The sequence below is a fragment of the Ranitomeya imitator genome, chromosome 1, assembly GCF_032444005.1.
Source record: "Ranitomeya imitator isolate aRanImi1 chromosome 1, aRanImi1.pri, whole genome shotgun sequence".
Lineage (NCBI taxonomy): Eukaryota > Metazoa > Chordata > Amphibia > Anura > Dendrobatidae > Ranitomeya > Ranitomeya imitator.
In genome coordinates, this window is record NC_091282.1 from 905,322,423 (window position 1) to 905,346,306 (window position 23,884).

Genomic DNA, 23,884 nt, shown 5'->3' on the forward strand with positions numbered 1-23,884 from the left:
ATCCTGCTCACACCAGTAACAGGAAGAATGACCGCTTTGGCTCATGCTGTACGTTACCAATCGCTGTCCCTACTCCTGCTTCTTGGTTAGCAGACATATCTCTAGCACTTATTGCCTTAAGGTTAACAGACTTTAGAAAGTTCCATCAAATTTTTTGCTAGGGAAACAGATAAAGCTATAATGATAACATGGGGCAGCACTTTTACAAGCCATCTGTGAATAGAAGCTTGGCAGCCGGGTTCATGGGTCAGATATAAGATTTTTCTTCCAACAAATGTAAAGCTAGATTTTTAATTTATTTTACTTGCTTATATAATGCTATCATATTCCTCAGTGCTTTACAGACATCATCGCTGTCCCCATTGGTGCTCACAATCTAAATTCCCTGTCAGTATGTCAGTATGTCTTTGGAGTGTAGAAGGAAATCGGAAATTCACACAAATACGGGGAGAACATACTAATTGCTAGAGTTGAGTGAATATGTTCGGAAACGGTCGCCGAAACAGAATTTGCCATATTCTTGCCATATTGTGCTGAATTTATGTTTGACAATCGATTCCGAGCATATTCGGTCATTTCTACTCCCATTTACTCCAATGACATTCGTCTGTGTTCGGCAAATATTGCAAATACAATATTCGCTGCTGGTCGTAATCGGAACCGAATTTTCAAAAATTCGCTCAACTCTAACAATTGCCTGTGTACAGTACCCTTCATTAGTTTGGGCACACCAGTGAGTGCAATGGTTTTCTTTGTTCTTATTGGAATGTGCACATTGTAGATTCAGACTGAAGGCTGCAAAACCACAAAAGAACACCTGAAACAAAGAATTAAAGAAACACATCTGAAACTAACCAGAATGTGTTAAACCTTATGTGTTCAAAAGATACCTCTCCAATCGGGTTATTCAGGCCATGGTCAGGGCAAGGAAGCCTTCCTCTCGAATTTACAAATGTATATGGAAGACATTCTTCCTCTGGTGTGAAGCCAATCAGGCCGCCCCCATGGTTTTGTTGTACCATGCCTTTTTACAGTCGGGCCTTGAATCTGGCCTGTCCCTCAGTACCCTCAAGGGTCAGGTGTCAGTACTGCCCATTCAGCATGGAAGGGGTGGTGTGGGGGTGCTTTGCAAGTGACACTGTTGGCGATTTATTCCAAATTGACGCCACACTTATCAAACATGACAACCACCGAATTCTGCAGTGACCTGCCATCCCATCTAGTTTGCAGTTAGTGTGACCATCATTTGTGCTACAACATCACCATCACCCAAACACATCTCCAAGCTATGTAAAGGCTACATAACCAAGAAGAAGGGATGGAGTGCTTCGTCAGTTGTCATGGCCTCCACAATCACCAGACATCAACCCAATAGAGATGAGTTGGACCTCAGTGAAGGCAAGGCAGCCAACAATTTCTCACCACTTCTGGGAACTCCTTTTCAACCCTTGGAAAGCTATTCCTGTTATCTACCTTATTAAGCTGCTTGACAGAATCCCATGGGGATGTAAAGATGTCATTATAGTAAAAAAAAAAGGGTTCTTTTGAAGCTTGTTTCCCACTTGCACTTTTTTTCAGATGTGTTCATCTGTGGTTTTGCTGCCTACAGTCTGAATCCACTTTGTGCACCTTCCAATAAGAACAAGGAAAACCTTTAGGCTATGTGCACACGTTCAGGATTACTTGCAGAAATTTCCTGAGCAAAACCAGACATTTTTTGCAACAAATCCGCATGCGTTTTTGATGCTTTTTTGCGCGTTTTTGACGCTTTTTTCCCCCGGAGCTTCCCAATCCATTAAATAGTGGGAAAAACGCGAAAAATCCGCAAAATTAATGAACATGCTGCGTTTTTTACCGCGATGCGTTTTTTTAACGGAAAGAAGCGCATCATGTTCACAAAAATAGCGGAATGCATTCTAAATGATGGGATGCATAATGCATGCATTTTTATAGCGAATAAAAGCGAAAAAAAACGCAACGTGTGCACAAAGCCTTACATTAACAAGTGTCCAAACTTTTCACCAATACTGTATATGCACATGCTTTAGTAAGAGTGCAGCAATATGGTCATGATTTCTAAAAATAATCACCTGCTGTATTCTCATTATTGAGTTTTGTTTCAGATTGCTCAGTCTGTGCTGATGACCATTGCTAATAACTTTGTGACTGACAGAAATTCAGGAGAAGTGATGACTGTTGGGTAAGTGATTAATTGTAATCATCCATCTGGCACAGATGTTGTGAAGAAATAATAGTAAGAAACCCATTAAATTAGAAAGATAAATTGGAAACTACAGAAAAACTTAACTTCTCATTAATACATTTTTATATCGGAATGTTTTTATCAGATTTTTTGTAAATAAAATTGTGTAAACAAAACCACCCAAACCCTACATTCCAACACATCACCCTTTCTTAAGCATAATGGGAAGTATACAACCATTACCCATATAATCCTGTCTAATCTACAGAAATAAAGTATAGACCTTTTATGAAATGAGATTTCTCTCTCTTCATTGGGAGACACAGGATACCATGGGTGTATGCTGCTGCCGCTAGGAGGGTGACACTGCAAAAGAAGTTAGCTCCTCCCTAGCAGTTTACACCATCAACTGGCACGAGATTAATCTGTTTTTGCTTAGTGTCAGTATGAGGCAGGCATGGGTCTGGACCAGTGTCGGACTGGAGCACCTTGGTCCCACAAGAGAAAATCATTCTTGGGGCCCACTATGTAGCTACATAGAAATAAATACAAGACCACCAATTGTGCGGTAAAACACGCTAATATCAGGGTATAATATAAGGTAGTACACGTCTTAATTACGTAGCAGATGTTGGGGTAGCCCCCTCGTAGGGTACAATGTATCCCCCTCATAGTATATAAAATAGCCCCCCTCACCGAATATAATGCAGCCCCCTATAGAATATAATGTAGCCCCCCATAGAATATAATGCAACCAGCCTCAGAGTATAATGCAGCCCCCCATAGGGTATAATGTAGCCCCGTTAGAGTATACTGGAACCTCCTCATAAGGTATAATGCAGCCCCTTCATGGAATATAATGTAGCCACCTCATAGGGTATCATGCTGCCACCCTCTCATAGGGTATTATGCTACCCCCCCATAGGGTATCATGCTGCCCCCCCTCATAGGTTATCATGCTGCCCCCCCTCATAGGGTATCATGCTGCCCCCCCCCCCCCTCATAGGGTATCATGCTGCCCCCCCCTCATAGGGTATCATGCTGCCCCCCCTCATAGGGTATCATGCTACACCCCATAGGGTATTATGCTGCCCCCTCATAGGGTATCACACTGCCCCCTCTCATAGGGTATCATGCAGCTCACTCCCCCCATAGGGTATCATGCAGCTCACTCCCCCCATAGGGCATCATGCAGCTCACTCCCCCCATAGGGCATCATGCAGCTCACTCCCCCCATAGGGCATCATGCAGCTCACTCCCCCCATAGGGCATCATGTCAGGGGCTGCGCTGCTGTCAGTCTCACACACAGCAGGTACGCGATGAAGTGACGTCATCGCGCAACCGCTGTGTCAGCGGTGAGGGGAATCATGGGAGAGGGAGCGTCATCTGACGCTCTCTCCCCATTAACGAGCGCTGTGGGGCGGCATTGGCTCTGGGACCCCTGGCTTATGGCCCCATAGCGGCCGTGTGAGCTGGGGGCCCCTGAGGCAGCGGGGGCCCTGGTCTGCGGGCTCTGATAGCGGGCAGTGTTTAGCTGCAACTTGCGGCAAACACTGCCAGTTATTAAAGTGAAATGAAGTCACTCCTCTCCGCGCCCACAGGGGTGTGGGGAAGCGTGAATATTAATTTCCCTTTAGCAGCGGGGACAGGCTTGGGCTTCCTGTCACCCGCTGCTGCTCCGCTGGTACCGGGGGCCCCATAGCAGCTGTGTGGTGTGTGCTATTCGCGACACCCCACTTGCTGGGGGCCCATGGAGCACCGGGGGCCCTAGGCAGCTGCTGGCACTGTATGCCAGCAGGTGTCAGGGCCTGGGCCCACCGGAGAATCCTCAGGTTCTCCGGTGGGCCAGTCCGACCCTGGTCTGGACCCAATCTTATTTCTATCTTTTTAGGTTTGTTTTTTTTAATTCCCCGTTTTCTGTCAGCTACAGCTTGAGGGCAACAGTGACATCCCACATAGAGACCGAGAGCACAGTGTGTAGTGTCAATATTGTATCCTCTCTGGTCTACGATACAGGACCCTAATCCTCGAACACAACAAGAGTGTTTAGGGCTCCCCGGCGGATGGTTCTTGCCACCACAACCCTGCCCCCAAAGAGGGAAGACTGACCCATTACCTTCTAGCTGTCCGGAAGACTGCGTCTGGTCATGAGTCATCCTCCCGATCAGCGAAGAAGGATTCCGGGATCTGCATGACAGGTACCTTCTAAATCTGTGGGCACTTAGGGGCCTCCCAAAGAAGAAGAAGAAAAAAAAAACAGGTCCTAGCACTTCCCTTGCATTTTTCCCACTATTCAATCATTCAATCTTTGTCTTTTCCCTCCAAGACCACTTGTGGATTCCTGGTTCTCTTCAGCGCCCACACTTTAAAACTTAGTCCCGGGCTTTCAACAGGGCCTTTGGTGGCAAGTCCACACCCCTGGCAGCCCAGACAATCAGACAAGCTTGCTCTCGTGTGCCCCTGCCCACCACTCTCAGCCTATCAGGGAGTTCCTTTCTGACTCCGCCCTCTCTTTTCCTCCCCTGTGCCATCTTCTAGACTCCTACAGACTGCAGTTCACCACACTGGACTGCTGAGCTACTATTTCAACCAGTTCTAAAGATTCACAGGCCCCAAGGCCTAGGTAAGCTCCCTCATCTGAGGGCAGCTCTCTAACCCCAGCATTGGAACATTTCTCCTTCTCTATGCCTAACCCCAAGGAGTCTCCCTCCCATTTCCTGGCTATTGTTTTGCCCTTTGCCTGCTCTTCTTGCAACAGGAGGTTTCACACTGGTCAGACCTTGTACCTCTAACACAGATTGCAGTCCACCCACCATGCTGTATCCACCCAGGAGCCACCCACTGCCAGCATTAAGAGCATGCCCCCTCTCCCCAAGTGGGCCAGCACGCTATTCCGGTCAGTCGCCGACCTGGTGTCCAAGACCATGGTTATGGGATGACTACTAGTGATGAGCGAGTGTACTCGTTACTTGGGTTTCCCAGTGCATGCTCGAGTGGTCTCCGAGTATTTTGTAGTGCTCGGAGATTTAGTTTTCATCACCCCAGCTGCATGATTTGTGGCTGCCAGACAGGCTGAATACATGAGGGGATTCCCTAACAAACAGGCATTCCTCACATGCATTCCATTCAGCCTGGCTAGCAGCCGTAAATAATGCAGCTGAGGTGAGGAAAGCTAAATGTCCGAGCACTAGAAAATACTCGGCGACCCGAGCAACGAGTATACTCGCCCATCACGAATGACTGCCCAATGCTGCTACAGCCACGGGGTTCCCGCCTGATTCCCCGGCGACCTGAACCTTCTGGTTCCTCAACTCCACCATGATAAAGCATGCACCAGCTCATCGTGCAGTACTCCCATCGCCTTCCGCATCATCCAGGATGGAATCCCTTTTTCACGCTCCTTCCTCTGCCGCTGCGCCGCTTTAGGAGTCAGACTCCCATTCTGATTCCAATCTGGACTCCGAACAATTCTCAAAACTACGGGATATGGTGGATGTTCTGTTTCTGGCAGTTAATTAAGACCATCCGATCAGACTGTATTCTTCAGGAAGACAAAGCGCCAACCAAGAAAGAAACCGCATGCTCTCTCAAGGTCTGCATGAGCGTACAGTGCAAGATGGTAGCCTCAATGGAAGCTGTCCCATTTGCGCAGTTCCACACATGTCCTCTACAGCTCTCTCCTTTCCAGATGGGACAAGTCCACTTGTTCATTGGAGCGGCTTGTCACATTTCCGTTCCAAATAAAGTGATCCCCGTAATGGTGTAGATGCTCTCCCCTTGTTCATCGCATAAGATCGTTTCTGTCAATGTGTTGGAAAGCTGTAACACCGGATGCCATTCTGCTCAGTTGGGGAGCAGTTTTTCAAGATCTAACAGTCCAGGGCCAATGGAACACTTGAGTATCTCCCTTCCCATCAACATTCTAGAACTCAGAGCAATCTTCATGGCTCTTCTTCACTGTCTGAACCTTCTCTGCAGCCATCCGATAAGAGCCCATTCTGTCAATGCCACGTCAATGGCATACATCAACCACCAAAGAGGAACTCTAAGTTGAGCGGTGATGTCAGAAGTGTCTCATATCTTGTCGTGGGCCCAATGGAACTCATTGGCTAACTCGGCTGTGCAAATCCCTGGAGTTGACAACGTTCTCGGCAGAAAGGGCTTCACCACTGTTGAATGGTCCTTGAACCCAACTTCAACAAGATCTTCCTCAGATGGGGAACTCCCAACATCAATATATTTTGCATCCAGACTGAATCACAAGGTACCAGAGTCTGTATCAAGATCTCGCAATCCCCTAGTGGTCACCTCAGATATGCTGGCAATCTCCTGGTCCCAGTTGTCCCTCCCATACCTGTGTTCTAATCTGCCGCTGATGCTCAGGCTGGTCAAGAAGATCAATGCGGAAGAAGTGCCTGTCACATTCGTGGCTCCAGACTGGCCCAGTAGACCTTGATTCACGGAAGTAAATCCATCTCCTCACGGACGTTCCGTGGAAACTTTCAGATCTTCTTTTGCAGGGCCCTCTCTTCCGCCAGAGTTCTCAATCACTTTAACGGCATGGCTGTTGAAGCCACGGTACTGAGGTTCGATGCTTTCTCCGATTGGGTCATTCAGACCATAATCATGGCAAGGAAGCCTTCTTCCTCTCACATTTACTAACATACATGGAAGACATTCTTCCTCTGGTGTGAAGCCAAGCAGGCCGCCCTCATGGTCTTTGCTCTACCATGCCCTTTAACAGTTGGGCCTTGAATCTGGCCCTCAGTTCCTTCAAAGGTCAGGTCTCGGTACTGTCCATTCTGTTTCAGAAAAATATGGCGTCTCCTCCTCAGATCAGTACCTTCCTTAATGGTTTTGCGTACTCTTTCTCTTTACCAGCCCTCGGTAGAGTCTTGGGATATCACCCTGGTTCTGGATGTCCCTATTCGAGCCACTATGAGAAATCTCTCTCTCCTTCCTCTCCTGGAAGCTTGCCTTCCTAGTAGCCATCGCCTCAGTCAAACGAGTGTCTGAACTCGCGGCTCTTTCTTGCCGTTCCTCTTCCCTGTTGTTCCACCTGGACAAGGTGGTCATGTGTCCGATCCCATCCTTACTAAGGTGGTTTCCTTGTTTCACCTTAATAAAGATATCATACTTCCTTTTGTTTTGTCAGTCTCCCCCCTCTGGAGCGGTCACTAAACATGCTGGACCTCGTGAGAGCTCTACATCTCTATCTCTCTGTGACTGCACCCTTCAGATGGGTGGATTCTCTGTTCGTAATTCCCGACGGTCTTGACAGATGCCTTTCTGCGTCCAGAGCTATCATTGTCCACTGCATCCGTTCTACCATTCTGGAAATCCTGTCGTATAAGGGACAGAGCAGGGTCACGTTTCTCTCAGTGGGGGCTTCCTGAGAAGCCCCAGACATCTGCCTCACAGCTTTGCAAAGCTGCTACATGGTCTTCCATTCATAACTTCGCAAAATTCTACAGGGTTCACACACCTACGCCTCCTCGGATGCAAACCTCCGTGAAAGGGTCCTGCAAGCCGCAGTGGTCCCAGCTCAGACTTGAGGGAACTGTCCTTTTGCCCACCCTTTGGACTGCTTTAGGATGTCCTATGGTTTCCTGTATCCCATAATGATGAGATATAGAAAAAAAGATTTTGGGTACTCTCCATAAAATTTTTCTCGTAGCTTTCATTGGGGGACACCGCATCCGCCTTTGTGTAAAGTTCTATTGGTTCTTCTATTTTCTTGCCTTTCTGTTGCTTCTTCTACTGTTTTCTCATTGTCTTTCTAACTTTGTGCCACTTGATGGATGTACACTGTAGAGGGGGAGCTAATTTTTTTTGCATAGTGTTAAGGTACCTTCACATTAAGCGACGCTGCAGCGATATAGACAACGATGCCGATCGCTGCAGCGTCGCTGTTTAGGTCGCTAGGAGACGTCAAACACCGGCAACAGCTGAGCGATGCAAGAGCGATCCAGTGACATACTTATCGTTCTCGCTGGTTGTTCGCTCCATGGAAAAACATTGCTGGCATCGTTGCATTTGCTGTCAAACAGGACGAATCACGGCGACCTGACGACCAAATAAAGTTCCGGACTTTCAGCGACGACCAGCGATGTCACAGCGGGATCCAGATCGCTGCTGCGTGTCAAACACAACGAGATCGCTATCCAGGACGCTGCAACGTCACGGATCGTTGTCATTCTCGTTGGTAAGTTGCTTAATGTGACGGTACCTTTAGTCTCCTAGTGTCAGCAGCATACACACCCATGGTTTCCTGTGTCTCTCAATGAAGGCTGTGAGAAAGATTTTACAGTCAGTATCCAAAATATTCTTTTTCAAATTTTAGAGTTAAGGTCGTTGAAGATATTCACTCATCTTCAGAATGTGAAATTATTTGAAAGCGATACATTACTGTGCTATATATAGAGCCCTAGATAATACTATATGATAGTATTCCCAGTAAATTATCTACAGTTAATAATATGCCAATTTTCCGGTCCACTCTGAACACAAAGGTCTAAAACTCTTTGAGAAATGTTGATGTAGAATAACAAATTATATTGTAGTACCGTGTTAGCCAGAAAAATCGATGTGAATACTTTTCTGCTTAATGATGACAAAAGTATTCTAGGAGTGATACCTTTATTGGCTAACCAGAAAATATGTTTGCAAGCTTTCAGAGCACAGTGGCTCCTTCTTCAGGCAGGATTACAAAAATAGATTAATAAGAAAAGAGCACAACATTTAAATGATACTATAGTAGGACATTTGTTCAGGGGGGTGGGAAGTGTGATAAGCCAAGGAAATCAAATTAGGCATTTTCTTGCAAATGGAGAGGCAGTGGCAATAATGTTCTTAAGGCCCCTTCACATTAAGCGACGCTGCAGCGATACCGACAACGATCCGGATCGCTGCAGCGTCGCTGGAGAGCTGTCACACAGACAGCTCTCCAGCGACCAACGATGCCGGTAACCAGGGTAAACATCGGGTAACTAAGCGCAGGGCCGCGCTTAGTAACCCCATGTTTACCCTGGTTACCATCCTAAAAGTAAAAAAAAACAAACACTACATACTTACCTTCAGCTGTCTGTCCCCGGCGCTCTGCTTTCCTGCACTGATTGTGAGCACAGCTGACGCTGTGACGCTGTGACGCTGACACAGGATGCAGGAGGAGTGCAGAGAAGCACAGCGCCGGGGACAGACAGCTGAAGGTAAGTATGTAGTGTTTGTTTTTTTTACTTTTAGGATGGTAACCAGGGTAAACATCGGGTTACTAAGCGCGGCCCTGCGCTTAGTTACCCGATGTTTACCCTGGTTACCAGTGAAGACATCGCTGGATCGGTGTCGCACACGCCGATCCAGCGATGTCCGCGGGAGATCCAGCGACGAAATAAAGTTCTGGACTTTGTTCAGCGACCAACGATCTCCCAGCAGGGGCCTGATCGTTGGTCGCTGTCACACATAACGATTTCATTAACGATATCGTTGCTACGTCACAAAATGCAACGATATCGTTAACAATATCGTTATGTGTGAAGGTACCTTTAGTTATCTGGAGTCTGTCTGGTGGAGGTGTGAATGGTATCCATGTAGTGACTCATAAATCCAGGTGTTAAATTGAGTCCTAATGTTAAAGAATTGAACATCTTCATCAGTTTGAATTCCCAAAATTTTCTTTCCCTGTCATCCTTTAAAATGACCTTTTAGTATTAAGATTTTGAAATGTCATACTGTGTCCAGGTTCAGAGAAATGTTTTCCCACAGACGTGTCCATATCATTCCTGATTGTGTGTCTGTGTAGATTCATCCTAGTTTGTAATCTTTGCATAGTTTCCCCAATATAGATACTTCCAGGACACTTCGTACATTGTATCATGTACACCACGTTGGAGGATGTACATGAAAAGGAACCCGTGACCTTATAGTCCTGATTTGTGTTTGGTACGCGGCCTATATTTGTTGATAATATGTGGCTACACGTTTTGCATTTTTTATTGTTACAAGGGAATGTGCCAGTCACTGATGGTGATGAGAGGACACTTCTGACTAGGAGATTCCTTAAGTTAGGGGGCTGTTTATAGGAGAGAAGTGGTAGTTCAGGGAATATGTCTTTCAATTTGTGGTCTCTGTGGAATATGGGTTAGAGATCAGCACCAATTTTCCTTAGGATGCTCATGTGGAGGTTGTATGTGACCACAAGAGGTACCCTGTTGTTATCCTCTGTTTGTAATCTAGAAGGCTGTTTCTTGGGATCCTTGTAACCCTGTGGATCTGTTCATCTATTACCAGTGGTGGTATCCTTGTTGTAGGAATGTATTCCTCAGTCATCGCAGCTGTAGTTCCCTGTCTTTGCTGTCTGAACAGATCCGCATATACCTCAGAGCTTGACTGTAGATGATGGATTTTTTGTGTGTCTTGGATGAAAGCTGTTCCATCTAAGATAAGCCGGACGTTCTGTGGGCTTGTGGTAAATGGATGTCTGTTTGGCATTGTCCTTGATATATATATATAGTCATGTCCAGAAAGTGTATTTGGGTCTTTGAAAAGTTGAGGGTGAGCTTGATGGTTGGATGGTACTTGTTGAAGTTATTGTGGAAGGTGAGTAGATCATCTTTTGAGCCTGTCCATATTATTAGCAGATCATCAATGTAGTGGAAGCATGCAAGAGGTTTAACAGAGCAAGATGACAAAAATTCTTCCTCCAGTTTCGCCATAAATAAGTTGGAATATTGTGGGGACATTTTGCGCTCCCCATGGCGCTGCCCATTTGAGAAATGTTGTATTTAAGGGCAGCTTTGTAGAAGATGTATTAGAATCCCATCACTATGTTGACATTTTGGGAAATTGAGTCTCCTAACCTTGGTCTATGCAGGGGGCCTAAAGACTCTCTCACAACTTTTAGAGTTAATTGCCATTCTGTATGTTTAAAGGGAACCTGTCACCCCGTTTTTTGAGATTGAGCTATAAATACTGTTAAATAGGGCCTGCGCTGTGTGTTCCTATAGTGTATGTAGTGTACCCCGATTCCCCATGTATGCTGAGAAATAACTTACCAAAGTCGCCGTTTTCGCCTGTCAATCAGGCTGGTCAGGTCGGGAGGGCGTGGTGACATCGCTGGTTCTTCCTCAGCTTTACGTTGGTGGCGTAGTGGTGAAGACACAGCGCGCGATCTGCGCTGTCATCCCTTTCGTCGGTGGGGGCGGCCATCTTCCTGGGGCCGCGCGTGCGCAGATCGAGTGCTCTGCTGCACGGGGCTTCAGGAAAATGGCCGCGGGATGCCGCGCGTGCGCATTAGAGATCGCGGCGGCCATTTTCCCAAAGCCGAGTTTGCATCTCGGCTTTGGGAAAATGGCCGCCGCGATCTCTAATGCGCACGCGCGGCATCCCGCGGCCATTTTCCTGAAGCCCCGTGCAGCAGAGCACTCGATCTGCGCACGCGCGGCCCCAGGAAGATGGCCGCCCCCACCGACGAAAGGGATGACAGCGCAGATCGCGCGCTGTGTCTTCACCACTACGCCACCAACGTAAAGCTGAGGAAGAACCAGCGATGTCACCACGCCCTCCCGACCTGACCAGCCTGATTGACAGGCGAAAACGGCGACTTTGGTAAGTTATTTCTCAGCATACATGGGGAATCGGGGTACACTACATACACTATAGGAACACACAGCGCAGGCCCTATTTAACAGTATTTATAGCTCAATCTCAAAAAACGGGGTGACAGGTTCCCTTTAAGATAATCCTGGTTTTTCTTCTACTTGAACCTTACCATTGGCCAGAATTTCTTAGTCTTTTGGTAGATTTTCACATGAATTTGAGATAGTCTTCAGTTTCCTTCTACGTTAATTCACACAGTCAAGTAATGGGACTGAGGTATGTTTTCACTTCTCCCAGTTTTAGGAGAGTGAAATATCAACCAAGCTGGGAAATAAGAGCTATGGCAGGAAGCCTTAAAGGGATTGTAACACGATCAAAGTACTTTTTAGTCAATAGATCTTAGGATAAGTTCCACAATTGCATGTGTTTAACCCCTTAATGACCGTCAATACGTCTTTTAACTGACCTGAGATATAAGAGAATAGCCTCCCCATACAGATGACAATCCAGCATCTGTCGGTTGTACACTATAGCTGACAACTTGCTGTACCAGCCACGATCAGTATTTGCACCATCTAAATCTGTTTAACCCCTTAGATGCTGCTGTCAATAGTGACTACATCATTATAAATGGTTAACAGAGTGTGGGGGCTTCTTCTTTGTCACAATTGGTGCCCTCAGATCATGATTTTGTTGTCCTGATGTTTGCCATGGCAATTCATGACCAAATAGTGGCCTTAGAGTCTGACGGCTGCAGTAATCTGTTTAGAAGTTAGCAACATTTAGGTGGTAAAAATACACATTTTCATTTCTGTCATACCACTTTGCATTAATTCCTGTAAAGCACCTGAAGCGTTGTTAAACTACCTGACAGCAGTTTTCAATATGTCAGGGGGTGCTGTTTTTAAAATGGTATCACGTTTGTGGGTTTCCCAATATATGGGACCCCTAAAGTCACTTCAAACATGGATAAGTCCCTAAAAAAATAAATTTTGTAAATTTCTTTGAAAAAATGAAAAATTGCTGCTACATTTTTAAACCTCCTAAAATGCTAACAAAATGAAATAACATTTTACAAATGGTGCTGATGTAAAGCCGACATGTGGGAAATGTTATTTATTAATGGTTTGCTGTTGTATGACTATCTGGATTAAAGGGATAATCATTAAAATTTAGAAAATTGCTAATTTTTTAACATTTTTCTCAAATTTTTGATATTTTTTATAAATAAACACAAAAAATGTTGAACAAAATTTACCATTATCATAAAGTAAAATGTGTCACGAAAAAACAATCTCAAAATCACTGGGATTTGTTGAAGCGTTGCAGAGTTATTACCACATAAAGTGACACTGGTCAGATTTAAAAAATTTGGCTCGGTCACTAAAGGTACTGTCACACTAGACGATATCGCTAGCGATCCGTGACGTTGCAGCGTCCTCGCTAGCGATATCGTCCAGTGTGACAGGCAGCAGCGATCAGGCCCCTGCTGGGAGATCGCTGGTCGGGGAAGAAAGTCCAGAACTTTATTTCGTCGCTGGACTCCCCGTAGACATCGCTGAATCGGCGTGTGTGACACCGATTCAGCGATGTCTTTGCTGGTAACCAGGGTAAACATCGGGTAACTAAGCGCAGGGCCGCGCTTAGTAACCCGATGTTTACCCTGGTTACCATCGTTAAAGTAAAAAAAAAAAAAAAACACTACATACTTACCTACCGCTGTCTGTCCTCCAGCGCTGTGCTCTGCACTGCTCCTGCTCTGGCTGTGAGCGTCGGTCAGCCGGAAAGCAGAGCGGTGACGCCACCGCTCTGCTTTCTGGCTGCCCGGCGCTCACAGCCAGACCAGAGAAGCAGAGCGCCGAGGACAGACGGCTGTAGGTAAGTATGTAGCGTTTGTTTTTTTACTTTTTAGGATGGTAACCAGGGTAAACATCGGGTTACTAAGCGCGGCCCTGCGCTTAGTTACCCGATGTTTACCCTGGTTACCGGGGACCTCAGGATCGTTGGTCGCTGGAGAGCTGTCTGTGTGACAGCTCTCCAGCGACCAAACAGCGACGCTGCAGCGATCCGGATCGTTGTCGGTATCGCTGCAGCGTCGCTATGTGTGACGGTACCTTAAGGGGTTAAACAAAAATGTTCCTGTGCTGCGATAATCTTCTAAATGTGTCCCTTGCTGTGTATTGTGCAATGGCTTTGTCTCTCCATGCAGGAACATGGTCATTGATTAAAATGTACTTTTTGGGATAACACCTTTAAGTATTCCCAAAGGTGTCTTCTGCATGCAATTCAACTTTTTCTTTGTAGGGGCAATGTCAAAAACCTACATTATTAGAGGATTAATGAAGATTGATACAGTGAATATTTTAGCTGAAATTTGACACGTACCTCTTTGGTACACTGCCAAATCACTGTTACTGCTCCTCATCTTTGAGCATTTTATCACAGAAGATGATGTTGGATCTTGCAGTATGTGTCTTCTTGTTGTCTCTTGAATTTTGTCCTACATTTTCTACTTTACAGAATAAATGCCATAAAAGAGATAACTGCTCGGTGTCCTTTGGCAATGAAAGAAGAGCTCTTACAGGATCTGTCACAGTATAAGACCCACAAGGATAAAAGTGAGTAATATTTGAAAGACTATAAAACATATTTTATTTGTTAAAATAAACTACGGGGTAAGGTTTCTCCTTGTGGAGAGTGACATACCAGCTCTGGCTTGTCAAGGTAAGGAGGCTTATTCGCTGTTCAATGCTCCTCTGGGAAATTTTAATATGTAAATTGTCTCTTCAGAGAAAAAGAGGACTTGAACTCTACATCTCCACCTGTTGGAAGTAGCGATCCTACAAGTCACAGTCAACCCTTTAACGAGTCTTGCAATATGACTTAGGACAGTGTTCCCCAACTCCGATCCTCAAGAGCCACCAACAGGTCATGTTTTCAAGATTTACTTAGTATTGCCCAGGTGATAATTGCATCACCTTCACAGGCAATATTTCCATCACCTGTGAAATACTAAGGAAATCCTGAAAACATGACCTGTTGGTGGCTCTTGAGTACCGGAGTTGGTGGAACACTGTCCTATGTCATATTACAAGACTCGTTAAAGGGTTGATTGTGACTTGTAGGATCGTTACTTCCAACAGGTGGCGCTATAGAGTTTAAGTCCTCTTTTTCTCTGAAGAGGCAATTTGCATAGTAAATTTCCCAGAGGAGCATTGCACAGCGAATAAGCCTCCTTACCTTGATAAGCCAGAGCTGGTATGTCACTCTCCACAAGGAGAAACCTTACCCCTTAGACCAGGGGTGTCAAACTGCATTCCTCGAGGGCCTCAAACCATGCATGTTTTCAAGATTTCCTTAGCATTGCACAAGGTGCTGGAATCATTCTCTGCAGGTGATTAAATTATCACCTGTGCAATGCAAGGAAATCCTGAAAACATGACCTGTTTGCAGCCCTCGAGGAATGCAGTTTGACACCCCTGCCTTAGACCTCAGTCCAGAGCCTCTCACCTAGCCAAATCAGTTCTCATGCTTCGCACTGACGAGGGCCAACAGCCCGAAACACCGTGTCTGCGAATTTGAGATACTGATTTGGCTTTTATCCCAAGTCATATTGCACGACTCGTTAAAGGGTTGATTGTGATTTGTAGGATTGCTACTTCCAAATGGTGGCGCTATCGAGTTCAAGTCCTCTTTTTCTCTGAAGAGGCAATTTGCAAAATAAACTACAGCACTTCCTTTGGTGTATTTTTTTTTAATGAAATAATGTAATATTTAGTACTTCCTGGATAGGTAAACAAATCCTTAACCATTCAGTATAATTGTCCCATCCTAGCTTATTTTATTCCCTGTTTATTAAGCAATCTCTGCATATCTTGCAGCTATCGAACAGCCGCGAGACATTCTGCCGCGGGGATTTAAACATATTTTTTGAGCATGCCGAAGTCACTTGAATAGCGACTGACCCTGCTCGGATAACACCTTCCTTATCCGAGCATGTCCACTTTTCACTTGTTTAACACTTATAGAAGATGTTGGGAGTTATGGAAACTGTATAGCACAGCTAGCTGATACGCATTAAAATGACAGTTGTTGAGGGGCCTTATTCCCTGATCAGTGTTTTTTTAAAATGGCAATAGTGAATAAGGAAACTCCGCTGTCCCGAGGCCGAAATTACCTTGAGTATCAGCTGCGTTATCTGCCCCCTCGGTTTTGGAGCTGATTGGAGTCAATTAGCCCTTTTAACCCCTTCCTGACATTTGAAGTACATGTATGTCATGATCAGGAAGGACTTGCCAACAGATGCAGTACATGTGCGTCATGGCGATCATCTGCACACTGGGCTGTGCGCCACCGGTTGTCAGCTTTTGGTGACAGGAGCGGTCCCGTACCACCTCTGGAGCTTTAACCCCCTAAATGCTGTGATCGAACTCCATCACAGCAATTAGCAAGCGGGCAGAGGGAAGAAAGCTCTTCTGCCCTCGGATCGAAGACCCGTCATTGCAGGGTCCCGATCGTTGCCATGGTGACCCGATATCGTCATGACGACATCCGGGTCACCAGAGCTAGTAAAGTTGCTGGATCATGCTCAGCATGATCCGCAATTTGCTTTCAGTGCAGAGCTGACAGTTTGCATAGCATAGGGTTGCTGCCGCATCCCCATGCTAAACCAGCGATCGGCCTGCAAAAAATGATATTCTCATAGTGGGACAAAATGTAAAAAAAAAGTACATTTTTTTTTCTAAATTGTAAAAATATATATAAAAAAAAATAATTAAAAAAATTATGGTATTGTACCCATAAATTTTTTTTAAAAAAAGAGCTAAATCATAAAAATACACATATTTGGTATCGCAGCGTCTGCAATGACCCGACCTATAAAACTGTTCCACTAGATAACCCCTTTATTGGACACCATAAAAAAATAAAGCATTGTTTTGTGCCTTGTCATCGCAGAACAAAGTGGAATAAAACGCAATCAAAAAGAAGGATATAAATAATCATGGTACCGCGGAAAACGTCATCTTGTTCCTCAAAAAACAAGCTGCCATACAGCTCCATCAACGGAAAAACAAAAAAGTTATAGCTCTCAAAATAAAGCGATGTAAAAATAACTATTTTTTTTTTCTATAAAAGTTTTTATTGTGTAAAAGTGCCAAAACACACACAAACAATATACCATATATGGTCGAGTATAAGCTCACCTTAGTATAAGCCGAGGCACCTACTTTTGCCACGAAAAACTGGGTACGCTTATCGACTTGAGTATAAGCTGGGTATGCATTGTCCCCTCATCCCTGCCATTGTATGCATGGCTCCCCGGTCCCTGCCATTGTATGCATGGCTCCCCAGTTTCTGCCATTGTATGCATGGCTCCCCAGTCCCTGCCATTGTATGCATGGCTCCCCAGTCCCTGCCATTGTATGCATGGCTCCCCTGTCCCTGTCATTGTATGCATGGCTCCCCGGTCCCTGCCATTGTATGCATGGCTCCCCGGTCCCTGCCATTGTATGCATGGCTCCCCGGTCCCTGCCATTGTATGCATGGCTCCCCGGTCCCTGCCATTGTATGCATGGCTCCCCGGTCCCTGCCATTGTATGCATGGCTCCCCGGTCCCTGCCATTGTATGCATGGCTCCCCGGTCCCTGCCATTGTATGCATGGCTCCCCGGTCCCTGCCATTGTATGCATGGCTCCCCGTTCCCTGCCATTGTATGCATGGCTCCCCGGTCCCTGCCATTGTATGCATGGCTCCCCGGTCCCTGCCATTGTATGCATGGCTCCCCGGTCCCTGCCATTGTATGCATGGCTCCCCGGTCCCTGCCATTGTATGCATGGCTCCCCGGTCCCTGCCATTGTATGCATGGCTCCCCGGTCCCTGCCATTGTATGCATGGCTCCCCGGTCCCTGCCATTGTATGCATGGCTCCCCGGTCCCTGCCATTGTATGCATGGCTCCCCGGTCCCTGCCATTGTATGCATGGCTCCCCGGTCCCTGCCATTGTATGCATGGCTCCCCGGTCCCTGCCATTGTATGCATGGCTCCCCGGTCCCTGCCATTGTATGCATGGCTCCCCGGTCCCTGCCATTGTATGCATGGCTCCCCGGTCCCTGCCATTGTATGCATGGCTCCCCGGTCCCTGCCATTGTATGCATGGCTCCCCGGTCCCTGCCATTGTATGCATGGCTCCCCGGTCCCTGCCATTGTATCCCTATGTATGATTCCTGTAAAAAAAAAAAAAAAACATCTTACTTACCTGCCTGCACTCCCTCGGTGGCACTTCATCTTGTTCCGGTTTCCAGCAGCTCTTCCCGCCGAGCGATCACGTGGCCCCGCTCATTAAGGTAATGAATTTGCGCGCCACGCCTATTGGAGTGGAGAGGCATGCATATTCTTTACCTTAATGAGCTGTGCCATGTGATTGCTCGGCTGGAGGCCGGAACGAGATGCAGTGCCAGCAACGAGGGCGCCCCGGTAGGCGAGTATGATGAGTCCTGAAAGCCAGAGGTTGCGGCTGGCACTGTGCCTATTTCAACAGCCGCACAGGCATTAGCCACAGCCGCCGGCTCCGGCCTCTGTGACCCGCTGCTCCCCCTCCCCCGCTGGCTATCTAGGGCCGTGACTCGTGTATAAGCCGAGGTGGGCGTTTTCAGCACACAAAAAAGTGCTGAAAAACTCTGCTTATACATGAGCATATATGGTAAACGAGATATCACTGCAATTGTACTGACCCGAGGAATACAGCTGCCTCATCAATTTCACCACATGTGGAACGACGTTACCAACCCCCCCCCCCCCTCCCCCGCAATTCCTGAATTGCTGGTTTTTGTTCATTCTGCTTCCCAAAAATTGGAATAGAAAGCAATCAAAAAATGTCATGTGTCTGAAAATGGTACCAATAAAAAACGTCAAAAAACAATCCCTCACATGACTCTGTGGGCCGAAATATGGAAAAATTATAGCTCTCAAAATATGGTGATTCAAAAACTATTTTTTTGCAACAAATTGTCTTTTAGTGTGTGACAGCTGCCAAACATAAAAACCCGCTATAAATCTGGTATCGCGGTAATCGCACCGACCCAAAGATTGTCGCCTAATCACTTACACCGCACGAGGAATGGAGTAACACCAGTAACAGTTTCACCAACTGTTGATTTTTTTTTTACAATCTGCCTCCCAAAGATCGCAGTAAGGCTCGGCACACATTTCTGTGCTCTAGGCTGAGCGTTTACACTGGGGTTTCTGCATAAATCTCTGAAATACATGATTCCGACGGAACCTCTTGCGGAAGATTCCCTATAATGAGGCAGATGGAGAGAGAGTGGACGCCATCTTACCTGTGATCCGATGGTATCCGTCTTTTTAGGATTGCATGAAAGGGTAGTCAGTCACAGAGATCACAGTCCAGAGTAACTCTGCTGCCTCATTATAGTGAATGGATCCCTCAGGGGTTTCATCTGAATCACATAACTCGGAGATTTACATGGAAACCCCAAAGTACCATAAGTGCTCAGCGTAGAGCACCAGATAAAAGCGAACCCAAACGTTATGTAAAATGTTGCAAATCAAAGCTTCAACGCAATCCACAAAAAAATCAAGTCCCCACTCAGGTCTGTCATCTTTTAGCTGAAATATAGGGGGCTTCCATGTTACTTGTAGTACAAAGCCTGTGGAAAAGTGAAATGGCTCCTCACCCTCCAAAAGAAATTCAGCAAATTCTGTGCTCCCAAATCCAAATGCCCCCCTCCCTTCTGAGCCCCACAGTGTACCTAAACCACACATAGCACCGGCTTGGCATAACATACTGGTCACAACAGCATACTGGTCACTGCAACGGCAGTTTACAGTTTTCACTTGGCAATATTCATTGCTGCTTGTTTCTGGAAAACACCCATGGAGTCAAAACCGTCACTACATCTGTAGATAAATTCCCCAAGGGGTATAATTTCCAAAATGGGGTCACTTGAGTAATTATTCTGCTCTTCTAGGAATTAGGGGTTCTGTATATGGAGTCTGCAGATTGTTCTTAGAAAATCTGCGCTCCAGGAGACAAATAGCTCTCTGTCCCAAGTCTCTCCGTATGGCTGAGCAGTACTGTACAGCCACATATGGGGTATTGTCATGTTCAGTAGAAATTGTGGGACAAATTTTGGTGCCATTTTTACCTACTTCTTGTGTCAAAATGTAAAATCTGTGGCTAAAACAAAATTTTGGTGGTAAAAATGTAGATATTTTGTCTTTTCTTCACTGCCCAATGGTATAAAATTTTGTGACCCATCCGTGGTGTCAATATGATCATCTAACCCCTAGATGAATTCATTGATTAGTGTAGCTTGTAAAATGGGAGTCACTTATGGGGGGTTCTGCTGTTCTGGCACCTCATGGGCTATCCCAATGGGTCATGGCACCCGCAAACCATAATAGTAAAATCTGCACTATAGTATGGCTCCTTGCCTTCAGAGCTTTGTACGATGCCTGAAAAATATTTTCCGATTACATGTAGGGTTCTGGCGCTTATCGGGGAAAAAAATGGATCTGGTTATTGTAAAAATTTGATGGCAGCTGGTATGTCACTATCCACAAGGAGAAATCTTACCTCTTAGACCCCAGTCCAGAGCCTCTCATCTAGCCAAATCAGTTCTCATACTTTGCACTGACGAGGGCCAATAGTCCGAAACACTGTGTCTGCAAATTGAGATTCTGATTTGGCTTTTATCCTAAGTCCTATTACAAGACACGTTAAAGGGTTGATTGTGACTTGTAGGATCGCTACTTCCAACAGGTGGCACTATATAGAGTTAGGGTATGTGTCCACGTTCAGGATTGCATCAGGATTTGGTCAGGATTTTATGCAGGTAAAATCCTGACCAAATCTGCACCTGAGGTCACTGGCAGGTCACCTGCGTTGTCCTTGCGTTGTTTCTGCAATGTAAGGACATGCTGCATTCTTAAAAGACGCGCCGCATGTCCATTTCCGCGGGTCTGCCGCATGCGTCTTTTAATTCATAGTGGAGACGGGATTTCATGAAATCCCCTCCACTATGCTGTAACATCTGGACGCTGCGTGTTTGACGCTGCGGCTCAACGCAGTGTCAAACACGACGAGTTTCCTGAACGTGGAAACATACCCTTCAAGTCCTCTTTCTCTCTGAAGAGGCAATTTGCATATTCAATTTCCCAGAGGAGCATTGCACGGCGAATAAGCCTCCTTACCTTGACAAGGTAGAGCTGGTATGTCACTCTCCACAAGGAGAAACCTTACCCCTTGAAAAAATGAGAAATTGCTTTTTAACTATTAACCCTTCTAACATCCTAACAAAATAAAATTACCGTATTTTTCGGATTATAAGATGCACCCAGGTTTTAGCGGTGGAAAATAGGGAAAAAAATATTTGAAGCAAAAAAAAAAATGTAGTAAAATTTAACATACTATTATGTGGTGTAATTATATATAATAGTATGTTATTATGTTGGAAGCTGCGGGTAGAAGTTGGTGCTGCGGGACCAGTGTGGGGTCTGTACAGTACTATATGAAGATGCTGGAGGGTGAGTATAAGAAGGGGGGCACAGGGCTTTTATTTAAAGCACCACTCCAGAACTGAAAAAACGCTGAAGTGCTGCTTTAAGATCCCATTGGGAGAACTATAACTCCCAGCATGTCCTGCAGATCCTATGGCATGCTTGGAGTTATAGTTCAACACAGGAGTGGCAGAGTGCTTTATTCTGTGTTGTAAAGACTAACCTTTTAATTGTGGCAGCCAGCCACATGGAGCATCCCATGACTGCACACACAGAGCCCTCCCTCTTGTTGCCTCTCCACAGCACAGGTTATAAGAGGAAGCCAGCAGATTCTAGTGAGAGTCTGAAGGACCTGTGATGACATCAGAAGAGGGAGGGCTCTGTGCTTCCATGTGATGCTCCAGCCCACCCACTTCATGACATCACACAGGTCCTTATGCCCAGCACTCAGCATCCAGCCCAGGCAGGTATGCGGTGCTCTTGTCTCCCCAGCTGCTGCAGGAATCCAACGCTAGGGAAACCATGTGTGTTTCAGTGAAGGAGTATTCAATGGCTGCTCCCAACTCACTGCTCAGCTGACAGGTGGGCAGGAAGTGGCTAATGAATATTCACTGCACTTTAATCATTGGGACCATGTGGTTTCCCCAGAGCTAATTCGGGCAGCAGGGACATTTTTCTGCCTCCTGCAAATGGGATCACAGTGCAATCCCACTTGCCGCTGCCCCCTCCTCACATGCTACTTTCCGACCAAAAGAAGCACCCACGCTTTCCTCCCAAATTTGGAGGAAAAAAGTGCGTCTTATGGTCGGAAAAATACGGTACATTTGAAAAATGATGTAGATGTCAAGTAGACATATGGGAAATGTTTATTAATTTAAGGATATAAAATTATCTGGTTTAAGGATAGAAAAATTGAAACTTTGAAAATTGCAATTTTTTTTCTAAATTTTCACCAAAATTCAATATTTTCAAAAACACAAAACATATTAACAAAGTACAGTGTGTCACGAAAAAACAATCTCCGAATCACTGGGATTCGTTGAAGGTTTTGAGTTATTACCACATGAAATGACAATGGTCAGATTTATAAAATTTGGTCTGGTCATTAAAGGGAACCTGTCACTCCCAAAATCGAAGGTGAGCTAAGCCCACCGGCACCAGGGGATTATCTATAGCATTCTGTAATGCTGTAGATAAGCCCCTGATGTATCCTGAAAGATGAGAAAAAGAGGTTATATTATACTCACCCAGGGGCGGGTCCCGGTTCTGTTTTGGTCCGATGAGTGTCGCTGTCCGGTCTGGACAGACAGTCTTCTTACGATGACGTCCTCTTCTTGTCTTCAGGCTCCGGCGCAGGCGTACTTTGTCTGCCCTGTTGAGGGCAGAGCAAAGTACTGCAATTCGCAGGCGCCGGGAAAGGTCAAAGAGGCCCCAGCGCCTGCGCACTGCAGTTTTTTGCTCTGCCCTCAACAGGGCAGACAAAGTATGCCTACGCTGGAGCCGCAGCGTGAAAACAAGAGCAGGATGTCATCGTAAGAAGATGGGAGGCCCCGGACCGGACCGCGACACCGATCGGACCGGACCGCCCCTGGGTGAGTATAATCTAACCTCTTTTTCTCATCTTTCAGCATTACAGAATGCTGTAGATAAGCTCCTGTTGCCGGTGGGCTTAGCTCACCTTCAATTTTGGGGGTGACAGGTTCCCTTTAAGGTTAAAATTGGTTGTCACTAAGGGGTTAAACATTCTTGATAATGGTTCAATAGCTCTTTGATGCATGTATAAATAAGAATGTTTTATTATAGTTTGTAGTAATGAGCGAGTACCGTAATATTCGTAATCGCTATATTCATTCCGAATAGCAAGTACAATGAAAGTCAATGGGAAATGCGAGTAATTTTCTGCTGGACCCTACAAAGGGGTCTGGGTGCCTAAGGAAAAGGCTGAAATGGATGGGAAAGTGATGAAACTGAATGGGAAGAGCCTGGAGAATATGCCTGCATGCATTTCTGACTCGCATATGGTTTCTGGGAACAAGTTTGTTGCACTATTATGCCACTTTTACAGATACACAGGAACAACTACCAAACCTAAATTGCATTTAACACACCAAAAAGGTTAAGAAACAATTTTTTCCTGCTTAATCACTTGTATATAAGGCTATATAAGCCAGAGAAACAAAAAAATATCCCTTTTAGCGTTTGTTCACATGTACTGTTGTGGTTTTTTTTTTTGACCTTTTACAATTGTGAGGGCCCTGAATTGTACATTTTGTAGGTCCTTCTGTCATACATCATTTTTAGTTAGCTATTCCCCAGCATGTTGATCTTTGACCTGAGAGGCCTCAGTTGGCCCTGTAACATGAGTTTTGGAGGGACTGCTGTTAATTATACATTTGGGCGGTCCCTCCCTCATTGACACTCAGATAGTGGAATATATATATATTCCATAGCCGTTTACAATGTACCCATTGTAGCTTTGGGCTTCACCCTCCTCCTCTCCCCCTTCCTCCACCTCCATGTGATTCTGCGGCCCTAAATTCAAATGCTCAGAGTGCCTGCAGTAGGCAG

The 23,884-nt window shown here is 45.7% G+C and overlaps 1 protein-coding gene across 1 annotated transcript in view; it reads left to right on the forward strand.

Annotated features, from left to right (window-relative positions):
* Positions 1–23,884, forward strand: part of SDAD1 (SDA1 domain containing 1) — a 108,409-nt gene that overhangs the window by 36,259 nt on the left and 48,266 nt on the right. The window contains exons 14-15 of the mRNA XM_069743401.1: positions 2,124–2,200; positions 14,319–14,416. Of these exons, the coding sequence (XP_069599502.1) occupies positions 2,124–2,200; positions 14,319–14,416 (175 nt within the window). The remainder of the gene's footprint in view (positions 1–2,123; positions 2,201–14,318; positions 14,417–23,884) is intronic.